Raw genomic sequence first — 20426 nt, 5'->3', positions numbered from 1 at the left:
CCTCCTAAATCTGTAATCAATCTAGTGAACCTCCTCTGCACCCCCTCCAGTGCCAGTACAAATTTTCTCAAGTAAGGAGACCAAAACTGTACGCAGTACTCCAGGTGTGGCCTCACCAGCACCCTATACAACTGTGAAATAACTTCCCTGCTTTAAAACTCAATCGCTCTAGCAATGAAGGACAAAATTCCATTTGCCTTCTTAATTACCTGTTGTACCTGCAAACCGACCTTCTGCAATTCGTGCACAAAGTCACCCAGATCCCTCTGCACAGCGCAATGCTGCAATTTTTTTACCGTTCAAGTAATCATCCCTTTTACTGTTATTCCTACCAAAATGGATGACTTCACATTTATCAACATTGAATTTCATCTGCCAGACCTTCGCCACTCACTTAAACTATCTATATCCCTCTGCAAACTTTCAGAGTCCTCTGCACACTTTGTTCTATAGACTATGCCTATAAGTGACTTTTTCTTCTTGGAATTTCTAATTTCCACCCTAATGGATTCAACCTTATTCTCCATAGAACCTGTATCATCTCTCACTACCGCCCTGATGTCGTCCTTAAATATCAGAGCAACACCATCCCCATTACCTTCCTGTCTGTCCTTCCAAATAGTCTGATACCCCTGGATATTTAATTCCCAGTCGTGACCATCCTGCAACCATGTTTCCATAATGGCTACTAAATCATACTCATTTGCGATAATTTGTGCCGTTAACTCGTCTACCTTGTTTCAAATTCTACGAGCATTCAGGTAAAGTGCCTTTATGCTAGTCTTTATATCTTCTTTTTGAATTTTAACATCTCCATTAATAATGTCTCCTGAGTTTGCCTCCCTCTTAACTTCCTTCATAGTCCTTGGTGTAGATAAATCCTTCTGCACACATGTTAACCTGCTGTTTCCTTTTCTATTTACCATTATATTTCCTGTCATTTTCTCCTTCCTTTTCCCCCCCATTTCACTAGTTTAAAGTCCTAGTGACCACCCTATTTATCCTTTTTGCTAGAACACTGGTTCCAGATCGGTTCAGGTAGAGACTGTCCCAACGGTATAGATCTCTCCTGTTCCAAAACTGATGCCAATACTCCATGAAATGGAACCCTTCTTTCCCACACTACTCCTTTAGCCACGTGTTTACTTCCCTAATTTTCTTATCCTGATGCCAATTTGGACATGACTTGAGTAATGATCAGGAGATTATAACCCTTGAGATCCTATTCCTTTTGTTCCTAGTGCTTGATAACCCCCAAACAGGTCCTCCTTCCTAGCCTTGCCTATGTTGTTTGTCCCAACATGGACCACAACAACTGGATCCTTGCCCTCCCACTCCATTACCCTTTCAAGCTGGTCAGAGATATCCCTCACCCTGGCACCGGACCGGCAACACACCAAGCGGGACTCTCGATCCTGCATGCAAAGGATGCTAGCCGTACCCCTAGTTATAGAGTCCCCTACAACTACCTTGTCTTTGTGCTTCCCCCTCTTGAATTGCCTCCTGTACTACGGTGCAGTTGGCTCATTCGCCCTACAGCCCTTTTCCTCATTCTTACAGGGAGCAAGTATCTCATTCCTGTTGGACAAGATCAAGAGCTGAGGCTCCTCTGTTCCTGAATTCAGGATCCCTCTACCTGCCTCATTTGCAATCATACCCTGCTGTCCCTGATCGATGATTGAATCTGAAGTGTTTAATCTACCAGGTGTGACCATTTCCTGAGATAAAGTGTCCAGGTACTTCTCCCCCTCCCAGATGTACCGCAGTGTTTGAAGCTCAGGTTCCAGCTCATCAATTCTGAGCCGAAGGTCTTCCAGCAACCAACACTTGCTGCAGATGTGATCACTGCAGCTCGCAATGGGATCAGCCAGCTCCCACATCATATAGCTACAGCACATCACCTGCCCAGCCATCTCTACTTGGTTAATTAAGTTATTAGTTAGTTAATCCCAGTTAGTTAATTTATTTATCAGTTCTGGAGTGTCCTTTCTAAATTTAGGGCAGATTTACTACCCACCAATCAGGTCGCAGCTCTCCTACGATGTCTCCTTTCCAGTTAGGTTTCAATTACTCTGGCTGCTCCTCCCTCTGAATCCGCGCTCTGGAAACAAGGCCGTGAATCCTTGAGGGAAGTTAGATTTATATTAACCGTGCTCTGTGTGCTCCTCCCTCCAACTCCGCTCCTGGAAACAAATTGAATCACTGAAATTTTGTTCAGAATATAATCTGCTTCCTTACAACATATCACTGGTTGGGCAGCATGGTGGCTCAGTGATTAGCACTGCTGCCTCACAGCGCCTGGGACCCAGGTTCGGTTCTATCCTTGGGCGACTGTCTGTGTGGAGTTTGTACATTCTCCAGTTGTCTGTGTGGGTTTCCTCCAGGTGCTACAGTTTCCTCCCACAGTCCAAAGATGTGCAGGCTAGGTGGATTGGCCGTGCTAAATTGCCCGTAGTGTTCAGGGATGTGTAGATTAGGTGGGTTATAGGGGAATGGGTCTGGGTGGGATGGTCTGAGGGTCAGTGTGGACTTGTTGGGCTGAAGGGCCTGTTTCCACACTATAGGGATTCTGTGATCAAATTTCCCCTCTCCACATCAACATTATACTGATACTCTTGACAATGAATTTCTTTCATTGATATTTCCTTTGACCTTTGTGGAGATGCCTGACTTCATAACCACAGATTAGCAGCAGGGGCATTGAACAAAAAGAAGGATTTTATTCAGGCCTCGCTGGGACAAATATAGGTGGGTAGTAAAAATGCCACTGGAGGTGTGAGTGTGGCAGAGCTACACCCTCAGAGCTACCCCCTGGCAAACAATAAGCTTGCCAATATGCAATTAAGGCCTATGGGCATGGAGGTTGATGGGGATGTTCCAAGTGGCAGTTTGGGGTGGAGGCGAGGGTTCAAGGAAGGGCAATACTTCTGATAGGTTTAGAGGTTCCCCCTCCCCCACTACTGCCTGCCTAAATTCAGCAACAGTAGCAGGTTATGCCCTTTAAGCCTAATGGTGGGATTCAAACTCCCACATGAAAAATCCAGCCCCAGCAGACTCCATTTCCATGTCTGTCTCTGTAAGAATGTGAGGTACTTCAGTGCACCTTGTATACACAGTTGTGTTGCAAACTCAATAGAGATAAATACCTTCCGATTGCTTCCACTATAGTCAATGTTTGTTGTAATAAAGTTGACTATTATTAAAATCTGCCCATCAACGTTTCACCATCGATAAGATAGGTGGTTGAATTAAAGTAGGATTTGGCAATAAGATCAAGTCTGCCGCAAGTTTGGGGGTTAAATACCAAGACACAGTCTTTGAACCGCACAGCTTGTTACTTTGTTAAAACTGCAAAGAGCTCAAGTGAAATCAAAGTTCCTTATTTTGCTGCTGCTGGCTAAACATCACAATCCACTCTTGAGTAGTGCCACCACAATAAGATGGACTTTATCACAATCTGCACGTCCTCCCAACCCTTCACATGTAAGAAATGCATGATCGAATCCCACAGCCATCCAGATGCAACTGTTTTGGCTTCCGGGATACGTCTAGGCCCAGTGATACTTCCGACAAGGGGAACATATGTGGAAAAGACGGTGAAACAACAGATTCTTCATAAAAAGGAGTTCCAGAAGATAGAAATTAGAGCAACAGAAGACCCCAACCCCACCACTCCACCATCATTTTATACTTTCTATTGCAATTTTTACACACCTTGGACTCAGCTGCTGGTCACCGTAATGAAACCAACATTTTGGCAAAACACCATGAAAGGAATTGCTCCTTTCAAGTGTGCACATTGCTTATTTCATTTGAATGGTGAACGTTTCTGAATCAAACAGATCCAAAATGTGCCAGCCCTACGACATTTCTGGATCAATATGATTTAGCCCAATTTAACCCTGTTCAACCTCAGACCAGTGAACCACTTATCTCCTGAATCAATGGCCTAAAAATGACCATCTGTGACACCAAACTGTGAATATGTAATATGTTCACATAACATTCTTTTCTCCTTGTTTTCAGTGGAGGTCTTAACCTAGTTTAGGAGGCATTAATGCTTCCCTCAAAATATTAGACAGAAGAATATGTGAAAATGCTTAGCAGTCTTGAACAAACAACGATTCGAAGGCTTATAATTACCAATTTAACAGAATCTAATCTCACGGTCGTTCATTGGAATAATCAGTATTAATTACAAAAAGAAATTCAATTATATAAAGTTTGGCGATATTGGTCGAAGGATAGCTATCTTTCAGGGCACTAGAGAGAATTCCCCTCCCCTGCTCTTCAAAATAGTGACATGTAATGTATTATGTTCACCTGACAGGGTCTCTATTTAATCTGGCATCTGAAATATCACACTTCCAACAGAGTACCACTCTCTCAGTACAATCAGTGTAGATTTTGTGCAGACAGCCTTCTGACACAGAGGTAGAAGTATGACCAACCAAGCTGTGACTGACACTCAATTGTAACCTGTGCAGTGAACTTAACGACCTATTTGCACATTAAGACACTTAAATAAGTACATGAATAGGAAAGGTTTGGAGGGATGTGGGCCTGGAACAGACAGGTGGGACTAGAATAGTTTGAAATTATGTTTGGTATGGACTGGTTGGACCGAAGGTTTCCATGCTGTACGACTCTATGACTCTAAGGCAAATGTATCAGGTTAAATCAGTAACATCTCAAACCAGATTTACTTCAATATTATTAAGATTTACATTATAAATTTCTCCAGGGATTGAAGTTCTCTTTTGCTGGAACAGACACCCGATGGAATGCCCTAGAACTGGCTGCTACCTGTCTCAGTGATTACTTTCTAATTAGTCTACCTGAAGATGTGTCACAATATTATCACAGTATCATTAGGATCGTACAGCATTGAAGACACATAGATAGTTGTTAACAAACTCTAGACTTGTTTCACCAAAAACCCAGGTCTACACAGTAACTGTTCTATGGGCTAACACGTAGGAAGATGCATCTCATCATGGTGGCAGCAAGTGGACACTAGACATTGATAACAGTGAGCGAGTACTAGAATCTAGTCTCAGTAAAGTTGCTTCTAAAAGCTAAAAAAGGTGATAACAGCAGTGCCAGTCATGTCTGTTTTTTCTCTCTTAACTGTCAGCCATCATCTGTCTGAGTTCAGAGCTGAAGTTCCCTCTGACAACCAGTACTGAAGGCGACAACCTGTACTGAATCACAGCAACTACAACAGAGTAACAGTCATGAGTACATGCTTTCTCTCCCAAAAGAAAAGAACGGCAGGTCACTGTGTCTCATTTTTAAAAGAAAAACAGCAGTTTGCAAGTGGCCCAGGGCAGCTCTGATTTCATACAGCGATCCTAGGAGGAAGTACATCCCAAAACACTGTGAAAAAGTATTATGTATATCATAAAGGCCTTGCCCATGCACAGTCATCAGTTGATTCTGTCATTTTCTTCCTCAGAGTTAAGAGATGGCTTGAATGATGTCACTCCAACATTTATTCAACATGTGCACCACATACAGGCGCCACATAGCGACTTACTTTAAAAGCAAAGTCAAAAGCAAAAAAGCACCAATCTTCAGTTTCTTCAACTCTTTATTCCCATATATTCCAAATTTTGTGACTAAAGGGTCTCATTGTCAGTGGGGTCCACCTGGCCCTGGTTCCAATCATTACACGAAGCATCCCAGAAATGCCTCAGGCCCTGTCTATTGTGGGATGACAAGCCAATTGTGTTTGGTTCCAAAATCCTGATGACAATTCAGGAAAACTATTCCAACATAGTTAGGAAAAATCTCTCACTCTCATTTACAGAAAATAAATGTTCCATATTTTACTATTCAGCAGTCATTTCATTGTTCATTCCAACCAAGAGATTAGCTCATGAATACGTACAGTCATAGATTAATACAGCATGGAAACAGACCCTTCAGTCCAACTTGTCCATACTGACCAGGTATCCTAAACTGACCTTGTCCGTTTTGCCTGCATTCGGCCCATATCCCTCTAAACCTTTCCTATTCATGTACGTGCCCAAATGTCTTTTATGTGGTGTGATAGTACCCACCTCTATCACTTCCTCTGGCAGCTCATTCCATACATGCACCACGCTCTGTGTGAAAAACTCCCCCCCCAACCCCAATCCCTTTTAAATCATTTTCCTCTCACCTTAAACGTACGCCCTCTAGTTTTGGACTTCCTATCCCTGGGGAAAAGACCTTGGCTCTTCACCTTATCTATGCCGCTCATGATTATATAAATCTAGCCTCCGATGCTCCAAGGAGAAATGTCTCAGCCCATTCAGCCTCTCCCTATAACTCAAAACCTTCAGTCCTGGCAATACTGTTGTAAATCTTTTCTGTATCCTTTCTAGTTTAACAACATCCTTCCAGAATTGTTCATAATGTTCTAAAAGTGGTCTCTTGTCCAGTCGCAACATGATGTCCCAACTCCTATACTCAATGCTCTGACTACAATAAGGACATTGATCAATTGATCAAGTTGTCTTGATATGTCAATTCCATCAATCTCAACAATGGATAGAGTTGTCAGGGATGTACTACTGAGGCTTTATAAGGCCCTGGTCAGGCCACATTTTGAGTATTGTGTGCAGTTTTGGGCCCCAAATCTCAGGAAGGACGTGTACTGGCCCTGAAGCGGGTTTAGAGGAGGTTCATGAGAATGGTCCCAGGAATGAGAAGCTTAACATATGAGGAACGTTTGAGGACTCTGGGACTATACTCATTGCAGTTTAGAAGGATAAGGGGGGATCTATTTGAAACTTACAGAATACTGAATGGCCTGGACAGAGTGGATGTTGGGAAGATGCTTCTATTGGTAGGAGAGACTAAGACCTGAAGGCACAGCCTTAGAATAAAGGGAAGATCTTTTAGAACGGAGATAAGGAGAAACTTCTTCAGCCAGAGTGTGATGAATCTATGGAATTCACTGCCACAGAAGGCTGTGGAGGCCAGGTTATTGAGTATATTTAAGACTCAGATAGATAGGTTCTTGATTATCAAGGGGATCAAGGGTTACGGGGAGAAAGCAGGAGAATGGGGTTGAGGAACTTATTAGCCATGATTGAATGGCGGAGCAGACTCGATGGGCCGAATGGCCTAATTTCTGCTCCTATATCTTATGGTCTTATCTGGACTTTGGAACCAAACACAATGTAGACATTGGAGATAGCAAGAGCTGCACATGCTGGAGCCAGAATCAATACAGTGTGGAGCTGGAGGAACACAGCAGGGCAAGCACTATCAGAGTCGGCGTTTCCTGTCGGGACCCTTCTTCAGGACCAGTTTAAATATGAATTATCCTCTTCCCCACAATAACCAACTCTTCCATAGTGGTTAGTTCTGTGAGATAGCCAAATAGAAAGGAATGAGCCTCTCTATTTTTGACATGCACAAGCAAAGTTTGAGTCTGAATACAAAATTAGCAGAGGTCCTGACACTGGCTTCTCCCTGCTGCTTTGCATTGCAATGGCACTAGTGGGAGGATCCAAGAACTGGAGCAATCAGAAAGGAAATGCTTTTTCTCCCATTAAAAAGAGATTCTATAATTTTCTTAAAAAGGGGCTAGGCCCGAAACGTCAGCCTTCCTGCTCCTCGGCCTGCTGTGTTCATCCAGCTCTGCACCTTGTTATCTCTCTTCTATACATCTACATCCCTTGCTGTTTTGTTGCAATCTTCAACGTGTCTTTTATTCGCAGGCAGTCCTTGTGTAAATAACTGCCATTTCAACCAGCATGGGGTATATCGTGCAGGATGACTAAACATTATTAACAACATCTGGAATTGCTGGCAGCCCTATGACTGAGGGCGGAAAGCCGAGTTTCTCTTGGATTGCTCTCCTGGTGGACGAATGCCTCAGAGACACAATCTGAATCTAAGAGATGGGCTAAAGTCATATAAAGCAGTACCTGGGGAGAGCGAACGTAAACAAGCCCAGCAGAGTATGAGAATTCAGAGTCTCCTTACTCGTCACAATATTGAGAATGACTCAAAACCACTACATTGATCGCTTGCCTGGCGTGCTGTAGTTTATATAATACGAGCTTAAAAAGCTTGTTTCGTGAATTTTTTTTTTTGAACACTCATTGTCAGCAAGTCCTCCGTTCAAGCCCGATAATCCTGAACCGCAGACTTCATTTACTCGAGGCCAGGAAAAGTGCTCCAGCTTTTCATGCCTGTGAGCATGACCTGATTGCACGATTCTCTGGCCGCCCTTTCCCTCCCACCGTTTCATTGGATGAGTCCGGCAGATGGAAAAATGAATTATGTTAATGTGGCGTTTTGTACAAAAACGAAGGTAATTACCTGCCTTTTCCCAGAGCTGGACTCTCTGCTTTTAAGAGCAGTTGACTAGGGCCAGGAGCTGGTCTCTGGATGCCATGTGAAACAGTGTGTATCAGGAAATTGGTAAATGATTTAGATTTGGAAGTGATTTGAAAGCCTTGTGGAGGAAAGTTAGGACTATGAGAAGATCCTTTGTGTGATCAGCTAAGGTAGGTGAACCGTGCAGCACCGAACTTGTTTCGCAGTTCAGTTTTCATCGCCTTGCGTCTGCTCGGTCTTGACCCGTCTCTTTTTGTTGTCTTTTGTTCAGTTTTCGTAATTGCAGTGGATCGTTCCAGCACTGGTATTGTTTTGTGTGAGTAGGCGATCAGTATGCTTCAGCTTGTCCCTCATGACCCTGCATAACTTTTAATATTTACAAATACTAACTGGGGGAGGGAGGGGGTTGGTGTCCGACTGAAAGTAGATCTGAGGCACGGAGTCTGCAGAAGTGAGATTCTTTCTGATTTCTGTTGCAAATGTTTCTCGTGGTATTCTCCGGCTACTTGACATTGCTAAAAACCGAAAGAAAACTTCGGATGCTGTAAAGCAGGAACAAAAACACAGAAGTTGCTGGAAACGCTCAGCAGGTCTGGCAGCATCTCGGTTCTGAGGAAGGGTCACCGGACTCGAAATGTTAACTCTGATTTATTTTGTTCCCAGATGCTGCCAGACCTGCTGAGCTTTTCCAGCAACTTCTGTTTTTGTACTTGACATTGTTGTTGGATTGAAATTTGTTTGTTTGCTCTCCCTCCCTCTGTGCAAAGTCTCATATCCCAGTAATATGCTATTTATGCTCAGCAGGTATGGCAACATCCGTGGAGAGAGAGAAACAGTTGATAGGCAAATTTTCCTGCAATCAGAGAAATTTCCCAGGAACAGGCAGGAATGCAGATCCGCTCTCCACAGCACCAGGAGGGCTGTTGCAGTGCAGCGGTAATGTCCTCTGAGCCAAGAGGTCCGGGTCTGTCATGATATCCCTCAACAAGTTGATTAATTTTTTTTTAAAAATCTCACATACCATGGAGATGGGCAGTCAATTTACATAAGTACTCCTGAGGTCTCCTACCTCCATCAGCAGTGCCCACCTCAACCCAGTGTTGCCAGCTCTCTGATTGACCCAACATCATTGAGTGCCCACCCTTCATTTTTAACAGAACTGCAAGAACAGAAGTAGTCATTAAGGGGACTGTCTTCAATAACCTCACTGAGCTCTTCTCACTCTTAGAAAGTGTCTGTTCCAGATACGCATTTGGTTCTAACACTGGGGCCCTGAAGCTAGTGGGATATTTCAAGTTGATGACCAGTTGTCAGGAATCCAATCTGAAGCGTTGACTTCTCTCTCCATAGATGCTGCTCAAACTTCCTCAGTATTTCCAAAAATGAAATCCAAATTAGTCCTACGCTTGCACCTCACACCTCAAGTATTGACAGTTAAGAGGTTAAGGCAAGTCTGTCATATTTACTTGAGAATTGACTTTGTTAGAATGAATGCACAAGTCTGTAAGCACTTAGAATCCAATCCAAAATTTCCAGTGTAATGCCTTCTTAAAGTCACATTTGCATTGTGCTGATGGTTTGTTTTATTGCATTTTGTGTGGCAATTTGGCTCTTACTTGTATGTGTGTCTACAAAGGTGTACTCATTTGTTCTGCTACAGTGATTTAGGTAGAGCTGGCACCACGGCAATAACATACTATGACTCTACCAGGATATTGGGCATTGAACTACATGTTTATCTGCCTATGGGTCCATCTGTATGTCCATCTCGAAGTTTAGAACTCTCAAACATTGTTCATTGCCGAGGTTTAGGAAGGAGAATAGCTGCTTAAACACCTTGGAGGAAATGACATGACGCTGAGACTCCTTATCCCCTCCTCCTCCCACTTCTAGTGGCCTCTCCAGCTCTGTATAGCCTCAGATTATTTTCCCAGTCATTCTTAATTCCAACAGGAAGGCCTAACCATGCACCCGTGCGAACCCTATGAAAAAGTCTTTATTCCCTTAGGAGGAATGAAACCTTAAACTGTTATGGACAATTATAGAACCAGCCAGGAGAGGTCAAACAGAAACCAATCTCTAAGTAGTTGATCATCTTTTCAAATAGTACTGTTGGGGGTCCTCCTGCTTTAGTACATGTTTATCTGTGCCAGGTAAAGAGAGGTAAAGGCTGGAGTATGGAGCTCCATAGTGGCAGTGCTCATCTGAATCCTGAACAGCTTCATGAGCTGTCTGCTTAACCTGTTTCCAGTGATGTTACATGTACATCACTGATACAACTTTCAAGTACTTTACGTTACAAGTGTGCAACATCAATTTGGAACCTTAAGGAACCTCAGAACACCCCAAAAATGATCTCCATTGGGTCTGGTGTTGCCACCGGTGACTGAAACAAATTCAATTTTACCATACTGTAAGTTATTCCTTGGAATCTGAAGACTTGCGCCTTGACTTTTTAGAGCAGCATGGCAGCTCAGTGGTTAGCACTCTGCTTCACATCACCAGAGATCTGGGTTCGATTCTACCCTCGGGCAACTGTCTGTGTGGAGTTTGCACATTCTCCCCGTATCTGCATGGGTTTCCTCCGGGTGCTCCAGTTTCCTCCCACAGTCCAAAGATGTGCGGGTTAGGTGGATCAGCCATGCTAAATTGCCCATAGTGTCCAGAGATATGCAAGCTAGGTGGTTTAGCCATGGGAAATGCAGGGTTACAGGGATAAGGTAGAGGGGTAGGTCTAAGTGGGCTGCTGTTCGGAGGGTCGGTGTGGACTCGATGGGCTGAATGGCCCACTTCCACACTGTAGGGATTCTGTGATTCTATAACTATAGATTTTTCTTAGTTTACAGTTGGTTGTAATAACATGGGGCCCATTAGAGAGGTTTTTGTGGTGTGTAAAGAATGAATCACCTTGGTATTTCAAATGCCAGCTTGAAGGCTTTGTCTTGAAGGAAGTGGAAGAACACACTGTTGGGATATAATGCCAAGGGGTTTCTAATGGGTAATTCTTTGGAACGGTTGGCTACCAATTTTACATGAATCTTACCCCTGTTGTCAAGGGAAAGGTGCACAGCAATTACTCGGCATTTTAATTCCAGAAGAGAAGGAAGAACTGGCACTGCCCACACACCTAACATTGGCCAGCTCAAGAATACCATTGGCAGAAGAATTCTGCTTTTGCTGGCAGTTAGTCAGTGGGGTCTGGCATGATAAGATTCAAGACCAAAAACTTCGTCACTGCTAAAGCTGCCAGGGGCTTTAAATCATATTATAACACAGTCCTACCACCACAGTTTAATATATATTATTCTTCATGGTATTCTTTGTATGTCTGTCTTTTTTTTAAATTTCCTGTAGCAGTCTGTGTATAAAGGCAGCTGTTGTTTGTGCAACATGAGGGGACCTGTGCCAAGCTAAAAACAGAGTATAATGCTTTCTTAAAGGGATATTTCCTTCTTGCAGAAATACTTGCTGCTTTTATAGCAGTTATATCCCACAAGTTTTCACATTTTGCATACTTCAGCTGGGTTTTCAAACAAATGACTTTGTTTTACAAAGACAGTCGCCTTTAATAATTAGTAACTGAAGTGTAAGCTCAGACAAACACAGCGAGTTGCTTTTAAAACAAACAGCCAGCAAACAACTAAGATTGAGTCAATTTGCAAGACTTTGAAAGATTCCTCAGAATGTGGCTGATATGTATTGCAAGAATTTGAAAGAGCTTGTCATCTTGGATTCTTTCAAAGACTTGCCGTTGTAACAGCTGTAGATTGGAAAACTAGAATTGCTCCTCACATAAAGAAGAGAAATTGTCCAGACTAGAATCAGAATGAAGTTTGACTGAAGATGAGTAGGAATCAACTCTTTGTGTCTCATATAAGCATCTCAAAATTCTTAATTTCAAGTTATTACCTAATGAATATTGGTGCTGAAATCTTACAAATTTTAATACCTGGCAACAATAAAAACAATTCTTCAAGTTTAATGGATTGTAAGTGAACTTCATCCATCAAATGTACATAGGGCAGCATGATGGCTCAATGGTTAGCACTGCTGGCTCACAGTGCCAGGGACCCAGGTTTGATTCAAGCCTTGGAGGACTGTCTGTGTGGAGTTTGCACATTCTTCCTGTGTCTGCATGGGTTTCCTCTGGGTGCTCTGATTTCCTCCCACAGTCCAAAGATGTACAGATTAGGTGGATTAGTCATGCTAAATTGCCCATAGTCTCCAGGGATGTGTAGGCTGGTTGGATTAACCATGGTAAATGCAAAGTAATGGGGATAGGATGGATGCTCAATGGGCCACATGCATTGTAGGGATTCCTCATTTCATATTAAGAGTTCAATAATTAAGTTATCACCGACTGTTACCCTTCAAGTTTTGTATTTTATTAACTTATCATCTAGAACAGAAATTCAGGACAATGGCTAAGAGTGGTTTCAAACGCATTTGTGTTTTGCCTATCCTTGATCACAGAGCCCAGTTACCTGGAGCCAACACTGAATTTGTACCTAATCTATTTAAGGAGTCATCACAGTCTTACCAGATCATGAGGCTGCTGTCTCATTAGAGACAGACAACTTGTGGTGGTTTAACCTGAGGATCATTGTGCCTCAGGTGCAGTGAGAGGCTGAGAATGAGGAATTGAACCACACACTGTTGGTGTCATTGCACATTACAAATCAGTCGTGCAGCCAACTGAGCTAAACTGACTGTATTGTACAAAGAATATGAAATGTTGAGAGATTTCCCATTTTATGCAGAATGAGCACTAGTTCCATCACAGTAACAGCAACTTGCAATTATCTAGTGCCATTAACAAAGTAAAGATTTCCAATACAGTTCACAGTAATGTACAAAAATTTATATCAAGTTAAAGCAGTTGATATTCGGACGTATGTGATTTTCCAAAGATGTAGGTTTTAAGACGCTTATTAAAGAAAAAAGACTAGGTCGAGAGATGGAGAGGTTTACAGACAGAATTCCAGAGCACAGTGTCAAGACTTGGCCACCAACAGTGAAATAAAGCAAGTGGGGAACACAGTTGAAAGATTGCAGTATGAGAGGAAGTTAGAGTAGGGAAGGGTGAAGCAAAGGAGGGATTTGAATATAACACCGAGAATATCAAAAATCGAGGCTTTGCTGAACTGGTACCCATTGTAGAAGAGGGGTGATGAGAGAATGAACCAAGTGTGAATTGGAATTTGGCAACAAGATTAGCTCAAGTTTACAAAGGATGTAAAGTGGAAGGTTGATTAGAGCAGAACTGGAATAAGTATGTTTTGAGGTAAGAAATTCGTGTCCTGTTTGATAAAGGTCGCAATGTGTTCTTGTGATAAAGTTTGTGGAAGTATGAAAGGCAGAACCAAATTTAAAATTGAAATTGTTACAATCAAACCACTCGAATGTAGTCATTCAATTTTTTTTCATAGAATGCTCTTAGCTTTTTGATATGGTTCAGTTGTTGGTACTGAGTTATTCACACCCTAACTCCTAATGTAAATAAACTACAAGCTATTTGCCTACAATGATGCAGACTGTAGCATTGCCCTTCAGTGAAAGAGGGAGGGGAGTCTTGCATTTGTGAGAGTTATGGTCAATAAAAGATCATGCTGTTTTTGTTTCTTCTACAGAACATCAGCCACAACATTATAGTTGGTCATATCTTGCCTAAATCCTGCTTAGCAAGCGACGGCGTGTGAGACAAGTCAGGCAAAGAGCAATTACCTCAGTTAGCATCAAAGTTCTAAAACTATTAAAGATGTTTAAGAACATAGCATTTGCTTTTGGTTTTTCCAAAAGCAATATTACATGTACTAAAAGGAGATTGTTTAAACAATTTTCACAATGTTTTAGTAACTAGATATAGAATATCATTCTCTGCATATCACTTACACAAAGGCACAGACTTTTCAATACTTGAGCCTTGCTGAATAAAGACATATTTTGCCACAGCTTTTCATCTTGTGCTTATAATGTGGTTGACTCTTAACTGCCCCCCGGGTGATTAGGGGTGGGCGATAAATGCTGCCTAGCCAGCGATGCCCACATCCCATGAATGAATAAAGAATAAAGAATTACAAGGATAGTTCACAAAACTATCAAGGCAAAGGAAATGAATATTTATACTGTCTGACAGGAGACTGCTGATAGGTTCCATTTTTTTAAAAATTCATTTATGGGATGTGGACATTGCTGGCTGTGCCAGCATTTGTTGTCCATCCCTAGTTGCTCCTGATAAGATAGTGGTGAGCTGATTTCTTAAAATGCTGTAGTCCAGCAGTCCAATATTAGATGTAATTCTGTGTTTGGACAACATTTCCAGGATAATCCTGAGTGCACAAAAAAAACTACACGATCGATTTAGGGTTAGCAGTCAGGCTATCAGTGCAGCACACTTACATGCGTTGGAAGTTACATATATTTACTCTCAGAACCCCGTTCTTTACAGACAGAATTGTCAAGTAGATGCACTGCTCCTGGTTCAACTCAACAAGGTGCATGACAGCCATTCACTGGTTCATTTCTCAGGAGTCAACTGGTTTAAAATTTAAACAAGGTTTGGCAATTAACTGCCAGTCATCACTTGTTGATACATTTTCCATAGCAACACCTCTACCAATCCGAGTCCATTTGCCAACAAATCAACATTGTCCTCTCATACAGTACTAATGTTACTTTTCCTTTCTATTGTTATTTCTTGCAAATTGTCCTGATAAGTGCAAGACAAAAAACTTCAGCAAAAGGTCTTTTTTTTTCAGCAATATCCACATTCACAACCTCGTGATGGTTTTCATACAATTTCTTTTGTTCAGTTAACTCTGCAGAATTACTTTTACTAATGCCTCGTAAGAAGACAATTTCAAAATGTAAGCTGTCAGTTTATTCGGATGAATGCTACAAACTGTTAACAAGTTCTGATATTTTCTTGGTTCTACCCTATGTGGATCAGACCAGAAGTTGTGAGGTACTTGAGGGATTTTTGCTCCTCTGTCCTGCATGTATACTGGGGGGAGATTCAGGGCAAGAATCACTCAAGGGCTGTAAAAATTGGGAATTCTTGCAATTAAAATTCAATCACCCTCAGGTTTTGCCGCACATCAGAGAATATAGATGTGCCCCTGAACATGATTCAATTGGTCATGACAAACCACTGCTCAAGGCATTTCATAGCGGTTTAATTGAGAGAAGGATTATGCAAACATTTATCAGTATGCCTTCAAGCAACTAATCACATCTTAACACGTCCCCATAAATTTACTTACAGATTTTAATTATTCCTGTGGAAATTTCCTCCTCTTCCACTCTGCATAGAAAAATGTGCTTCAGTATAAAATACTGGCCTATACGGCCTACTGATACCCCTGTGTGGGTGTGACTTGTCTCAGCTACCAAAGACAGATTTACAGATAGCTTCATTACACCCAGGTCAAAATCATTGGACCAGGAGGTGAAAAAATATCAGATGGAAATCCCAGCTTTTAATTGCAATCACAGATCTCTGCCAGAGAGCATACCTATGAATAAGAAAGAACCTTGCATTTATATAGCACCTCTGATAACTCAGGATCCCACAAAGCCATTCACAGCTAATGAATACTTTGTGAAGTGTGGTCAGATTAAAAGATAAACATTAGCCAGGACGTTGGGAAATGATGACCATTTCTTGCGCAAAAAAAACGAATCTGTAGCACACTTTGCCATTAACCTGAGAGAGCAATCCTGGTTTGAAATCTATCTTAAAGATAGTGCATTCCCTCGGTACTGTATTGAGGTGTCAACCTGGATTCTGTGCTCAAGCCTTGTATGATGGGAATTGAACTGATTAATCTTCCAGACTCAACAGACAGAAGTGCTACCACTGTATTACCACTGACAGGATGGGATTGGATGTGGCTGTGATTCCCCTGCAGTCAAACAGCCTCTGATATTAAACACGTCGACCTCCACAGCAACCTTTTTGTGAAGATATTGGAGATTACAGATGAAACTAGAAGCCCTGTGTGCACTGTCTTTGCGAGGTAAGGCATAACAGCAAAGAGGAAGTATAGCAAAGAAAATGTTAGGATGATTTGTTGGCAGACAAAAATGGTCATGAGGCTAAAAAAGGAGCATTTCATTGGGGTGCAGGAGTCTTTCTGCATATTTCACCTGCAAAGGGAGTTGTATGCAACAGCATCAAAACTTATTCATGTTAGCTTGAGGTTTTCATTCAAATGATGGAATGATAAATTGTTCTGTATTGCTTTTATAGACGCGATCATATTTATTTGAACTCACTGAAAATGCACTGGTAAAATGCTCAAACTGTTTCTGACACCCAGCTAGTCATTTTGAAATACTTTCCGCATTCCCGTAATGTGCGCTGGATTCACTAGCCCTCGCTGATGTGTCACTTAACTGTGCCATTCAGTCTCAGTGTAATGCTTTGAAACTTTCTGCTCCAGGCTCCTCTGTTTCCACTGAAATCTGCTTTTCATTACTGCTTGGAGAATGTATATAAGGCCTGAATTTAAGTCCAGGCCGTAAATACTTCTGCTGCAGGATCTATCTTTTGACTTTTGGTGTGCTTTGAAAATCAAATGATTTACTCGGTATTTTTCTCTGTGAACCTTTCATTAATGAATGAAGAATTTAAAGGTTTTATCTTTCTGTTCTTGTGTATTTCAAAGATTTTTCAGCTTGATGAAATTCTAGAAGCTTTCCATGATGTGCCTGTTTAGCACATGGAAGAGATCTGCTAAATGAAAGGCAGCTTGATTCCTTTCACAATCTCGAAGTGTACACAGAGACATATTAATAGTGTAGGTGGATCTAGTAGCACCAAGAATCTAATTGATTGAGGTGTTCACCAGTTGAAAAGATTAATCTTTGCTGGATTATATCATTTATGTACCATAAAATACAACAATTGAGCATTGGAAATGATTGGGGCAGGTTGTTTGCACTATGCTTGTGGAACATTCAGAGATTCTAAAGGAAGGGAATATACCTTTAGGCTGCCATCCTTTTATTTAGTCATGGAATTGATTTGCCTTTGGGATATGGATGATACTGCCACGTTGATTCACTACCCCTAGTCTTTTTCCACTTGGCAACCCTGCAGCCGTCAGGACTCAATATTGAGTCCAGCAATTTTAGATCCTGGACACCTTCTTCTGTGTCTTTTACCCACCCCCACACCCCAGGCCCTATCATCATATGGGCTGTTTTCAGCGCAGCCAATCCATTTTCCCCTTTTTATGGTCCCCATTATCAGCTTTAATTTCTCCCTGGCTAATCATCCCTTTTTCTGCATAACTGTTTCTCTCTAGGTTTCATCTCACCTATTTGCTTATTCATGTCCCCATCCCTTACATCCTACACATTTTCCTAGCTACTAAGAGTTCTGAAGAAGGGTCACCAGATCTGAAACATTAGCTCTGCTTTCTCCTCACAGATGCTGCCAGACCTGCTGACTTTCTCTAGCAATTTCTGTTTTTTTGTTTCAGGTTTATAGCATCTGCCGTTCTTTGTTTTATATTATTGCATTAAGATGGCTATGGTGAACCACCTTGAACTGCTGCAGTCCTTCTTTTCCTTTATTCATTTCCAGATGTTGGCATAGCTGGCAAGACCTGCATTTACTCCTAATCTCTAAAAAGGTGATGATGAACATGCAGCCTGCATGGTGTAGTTACTCCCCTATTGATGACAGCTTGGAAGGTATAAGGTTTTGAGCCAGTGATGAAGGAATGATGATATATTTTTAATCAGGACAATCTGTAGCTTGGAGGGGCACTTGCAGGTGGTGGTGTTACCCTATAGTGATGGGCCATCTAGCTAGTTGAGGCCTCAATCTTGTAGTGTAACCTAACGCTAATACACACTGCAGTCACTGTATGATCTCTAGGAGGTGTTCCAGTCATGTCCCATCCCTTGCATGCTGCCCAAGAGCAGGCCTGAACTCAATTCTTACATGCTGGTTTCTTGGGTTATTTGCTAAGAAGGAGCCAACTGAGATTTTCATCTTTGAAATGCCTTGGGCTGCAACCAAGATCCCCAGCTATCCATACAGACACTCCCTCTAAAGGTAAATCCAGTTTCCAGAACTGATGCTCTTGTCTCCATTTGCTGTAACTGTCTGGAAATTGGTCTGAGCCCAGCTTTACTGAACCTGAGACGTGAATACGAACACGAAGTCTGTAATCACTATGGCCCTGTTGAAGGAATACAGGTCCACGTTGGGTTCCTTTGTGACTGAGAGGCGATGGTGATCACTTCAAAATGCCTGATATAATTAATGAATTGATATGAGTATGGCCCTTCTCATTTGTGGATTCATCAAAGAGTTAAAGGACTGAAACGCAAGTAGAATTAGCCTGCTGTGTCATTAAAGTTGGTTCTATCTTACTTCTGTTCAGAGTTTGGGTACAGTACCACATCAAGTATGGTCTAAAAGGAAGCAAATACAGTCACCCTCTTTCAGCATGAAATTATTGATGTTATTAATAGTGCTGAACATGTGTAACCTAAGTATGACCGGAAAAGTGAGGAGAACATGTGAACAAGTAGGTTTAAGGTTTAAGGTACCTACATTTATTGAAACTACAACAGTTCATAGGGGCATAGTGCAGCTGTGCTTCCTTTGATGGCTCTCTCACTTTCTGATGCAGAAGGTTATGGGTGCAGGTTGCTGTCTTGCAACTTGAGTATGACAGCTAGGCTGATATTTCAGTCCATTAGAGAGGGAGTGTTGCATTATCTTTCAAATGAGACATTTCACTCGTCAGGTAAATGTAAAAGTCCCTGGAGCATAATTTTGAAGGAGGGAGGATTTTCCCTGTTGCTGGGGCCAACATTCATACCTCAGCTGATGTCACAAACCAGTTTATCTGCTCATTACCGTGTTGCTGCTTGTAGGATCTTTCTGTTATTCAGATTTGTATTCCTTCTGTTATATGAATGAGCTCACGGTGCATCAGAACATTTTTACAAACACTACTTTCTAAATTAAATAGTTTAGCAATGTGAAAAACTATTCAAATCATTCACCCCATCAAGAAACTTTAAATTAATATTTAGGATCTGGTTTGGTCATTTTTCACAGCTTTCCTCCCTTGACCCAAACTAGCGCAGTGTTAACAAAAAAGAAACAAAAGAACTGTGGATGCCAGAAATCAGAAACAAAAACAGGAATATAGCTGGAAATACTCAGCAGGTCTGGCAACATCTGTGGAAAGAAAGCAGAGTTAACATTTTGGGTCCAGTGACCCTTCTTCAGAACAGTGTTAACAAACATTGGTACTTATGCAATTTTCAGATGCTTTCCATCAAAGTGGTTTACACAAGCAGAAATTCACTTAGTGTGGGCAATTCATTTTGGGCAGTTATAATTAGTTTTATGTGAATATGAACTGACAATTGTAGACCTGACACAGGGCTTGGGCAACCTGTTTGTACATAAAATGAATGAACATTTAGAAATACTTGATCAAAGACAGAAAGCACAGATTTATGAAAGCTAAAGGTAATAATAGTATTTTTGAGTGACCAATTAGATAGATAAAAGTAAATCATCTGATGAACGCAATGTACATTAATTTCAAGTTACTCTGGAAGGAAATGTGGCAGTGTGGATAGAAAGTTGGATAAATGTTCCAGTGTAAAACATGTCAGCTCAGTTTAGAGAAGGGTCAGAAAGGATGTTGTTGGACCACTTTTGTTTTGAGTATATCACTGATTTTCATTCATCTCCAAATTTTCTGAAATCACAAAAACACAAAGCTTGACAAATAGAAGGCAGCAGAACTTCAGGAAGATGAGGAGACGTTAGCAAAATGACAGATGATTAGAAAATGCATTTTATTGTAATAGGTTTTGGGATAATACATTTTGAGATGTCAGTTAAGGAATGTAAATAATGCTGAGACACAGACTGGTGGGGGTGAACGGAGACACCAAATGACCCAAACATGCAATTCAATGATAGTGGGAACTGCCGACACTGGAGAATCTGAGATAACAAGGTGTAGAGCTGGATGAACACAGCAGGCCAAGCAGCATCAGAGGAGCAGGAAAGCTGACGTTTCGAGTCTGGACCCTTCTTC

General features: G+C 41.6%; 1 protein-coding gene across 7 annotated transcripts in view; it reads left to right on the top strand.

Moving 5' to 3' along the window:
* The window catches only part of ddr2a (discoidin domain receptor tyrosine kinase 2a), a 148705-nt gene that overhangs the window by 46746 nt on the left and 81533 nt on the right, over positions 1 to 20426 (top strand). For 2 of the 7 annotated variants that reach the window (XM_048601868.1, XM_048601870.1), the window contains exon 2: positions 16175 to 16358. The exons of 1 other annotated variant lie outside the window; for it this stretch is intronic. In XM_048601868.1, coding sequence (XP_048457825.1) covers positions 16322 to 16358 — 37 coding nt within the window. In that variant the 5' untranslated portion in view covers positions 16175 to 16321. 4 more of the 7 variants (XM_048601869.1, XM_048601871.1, XM_048601867.1 and 1 more) reach the window with 4 other exon arrangements.

This window comes from Rhincodon typus, chromosome 10, assembly GCF_021869965.1.
Source record: "Rhincodon typus isolate 14 chromosome 10, sRhiTyp1.1, whole genome shotgun sequence".
NCBI classification, from domain to species: domain Eukaryota; kingdom Metazoa; phylum Chordata; class Chondrichthyes; order Orectolobiformes; family Rhincodontidae; genus Rhincodon; species Rhincodon typus.
This window is presented reverse-complemented; position numbering and strand designations above follow the sequence as displayed.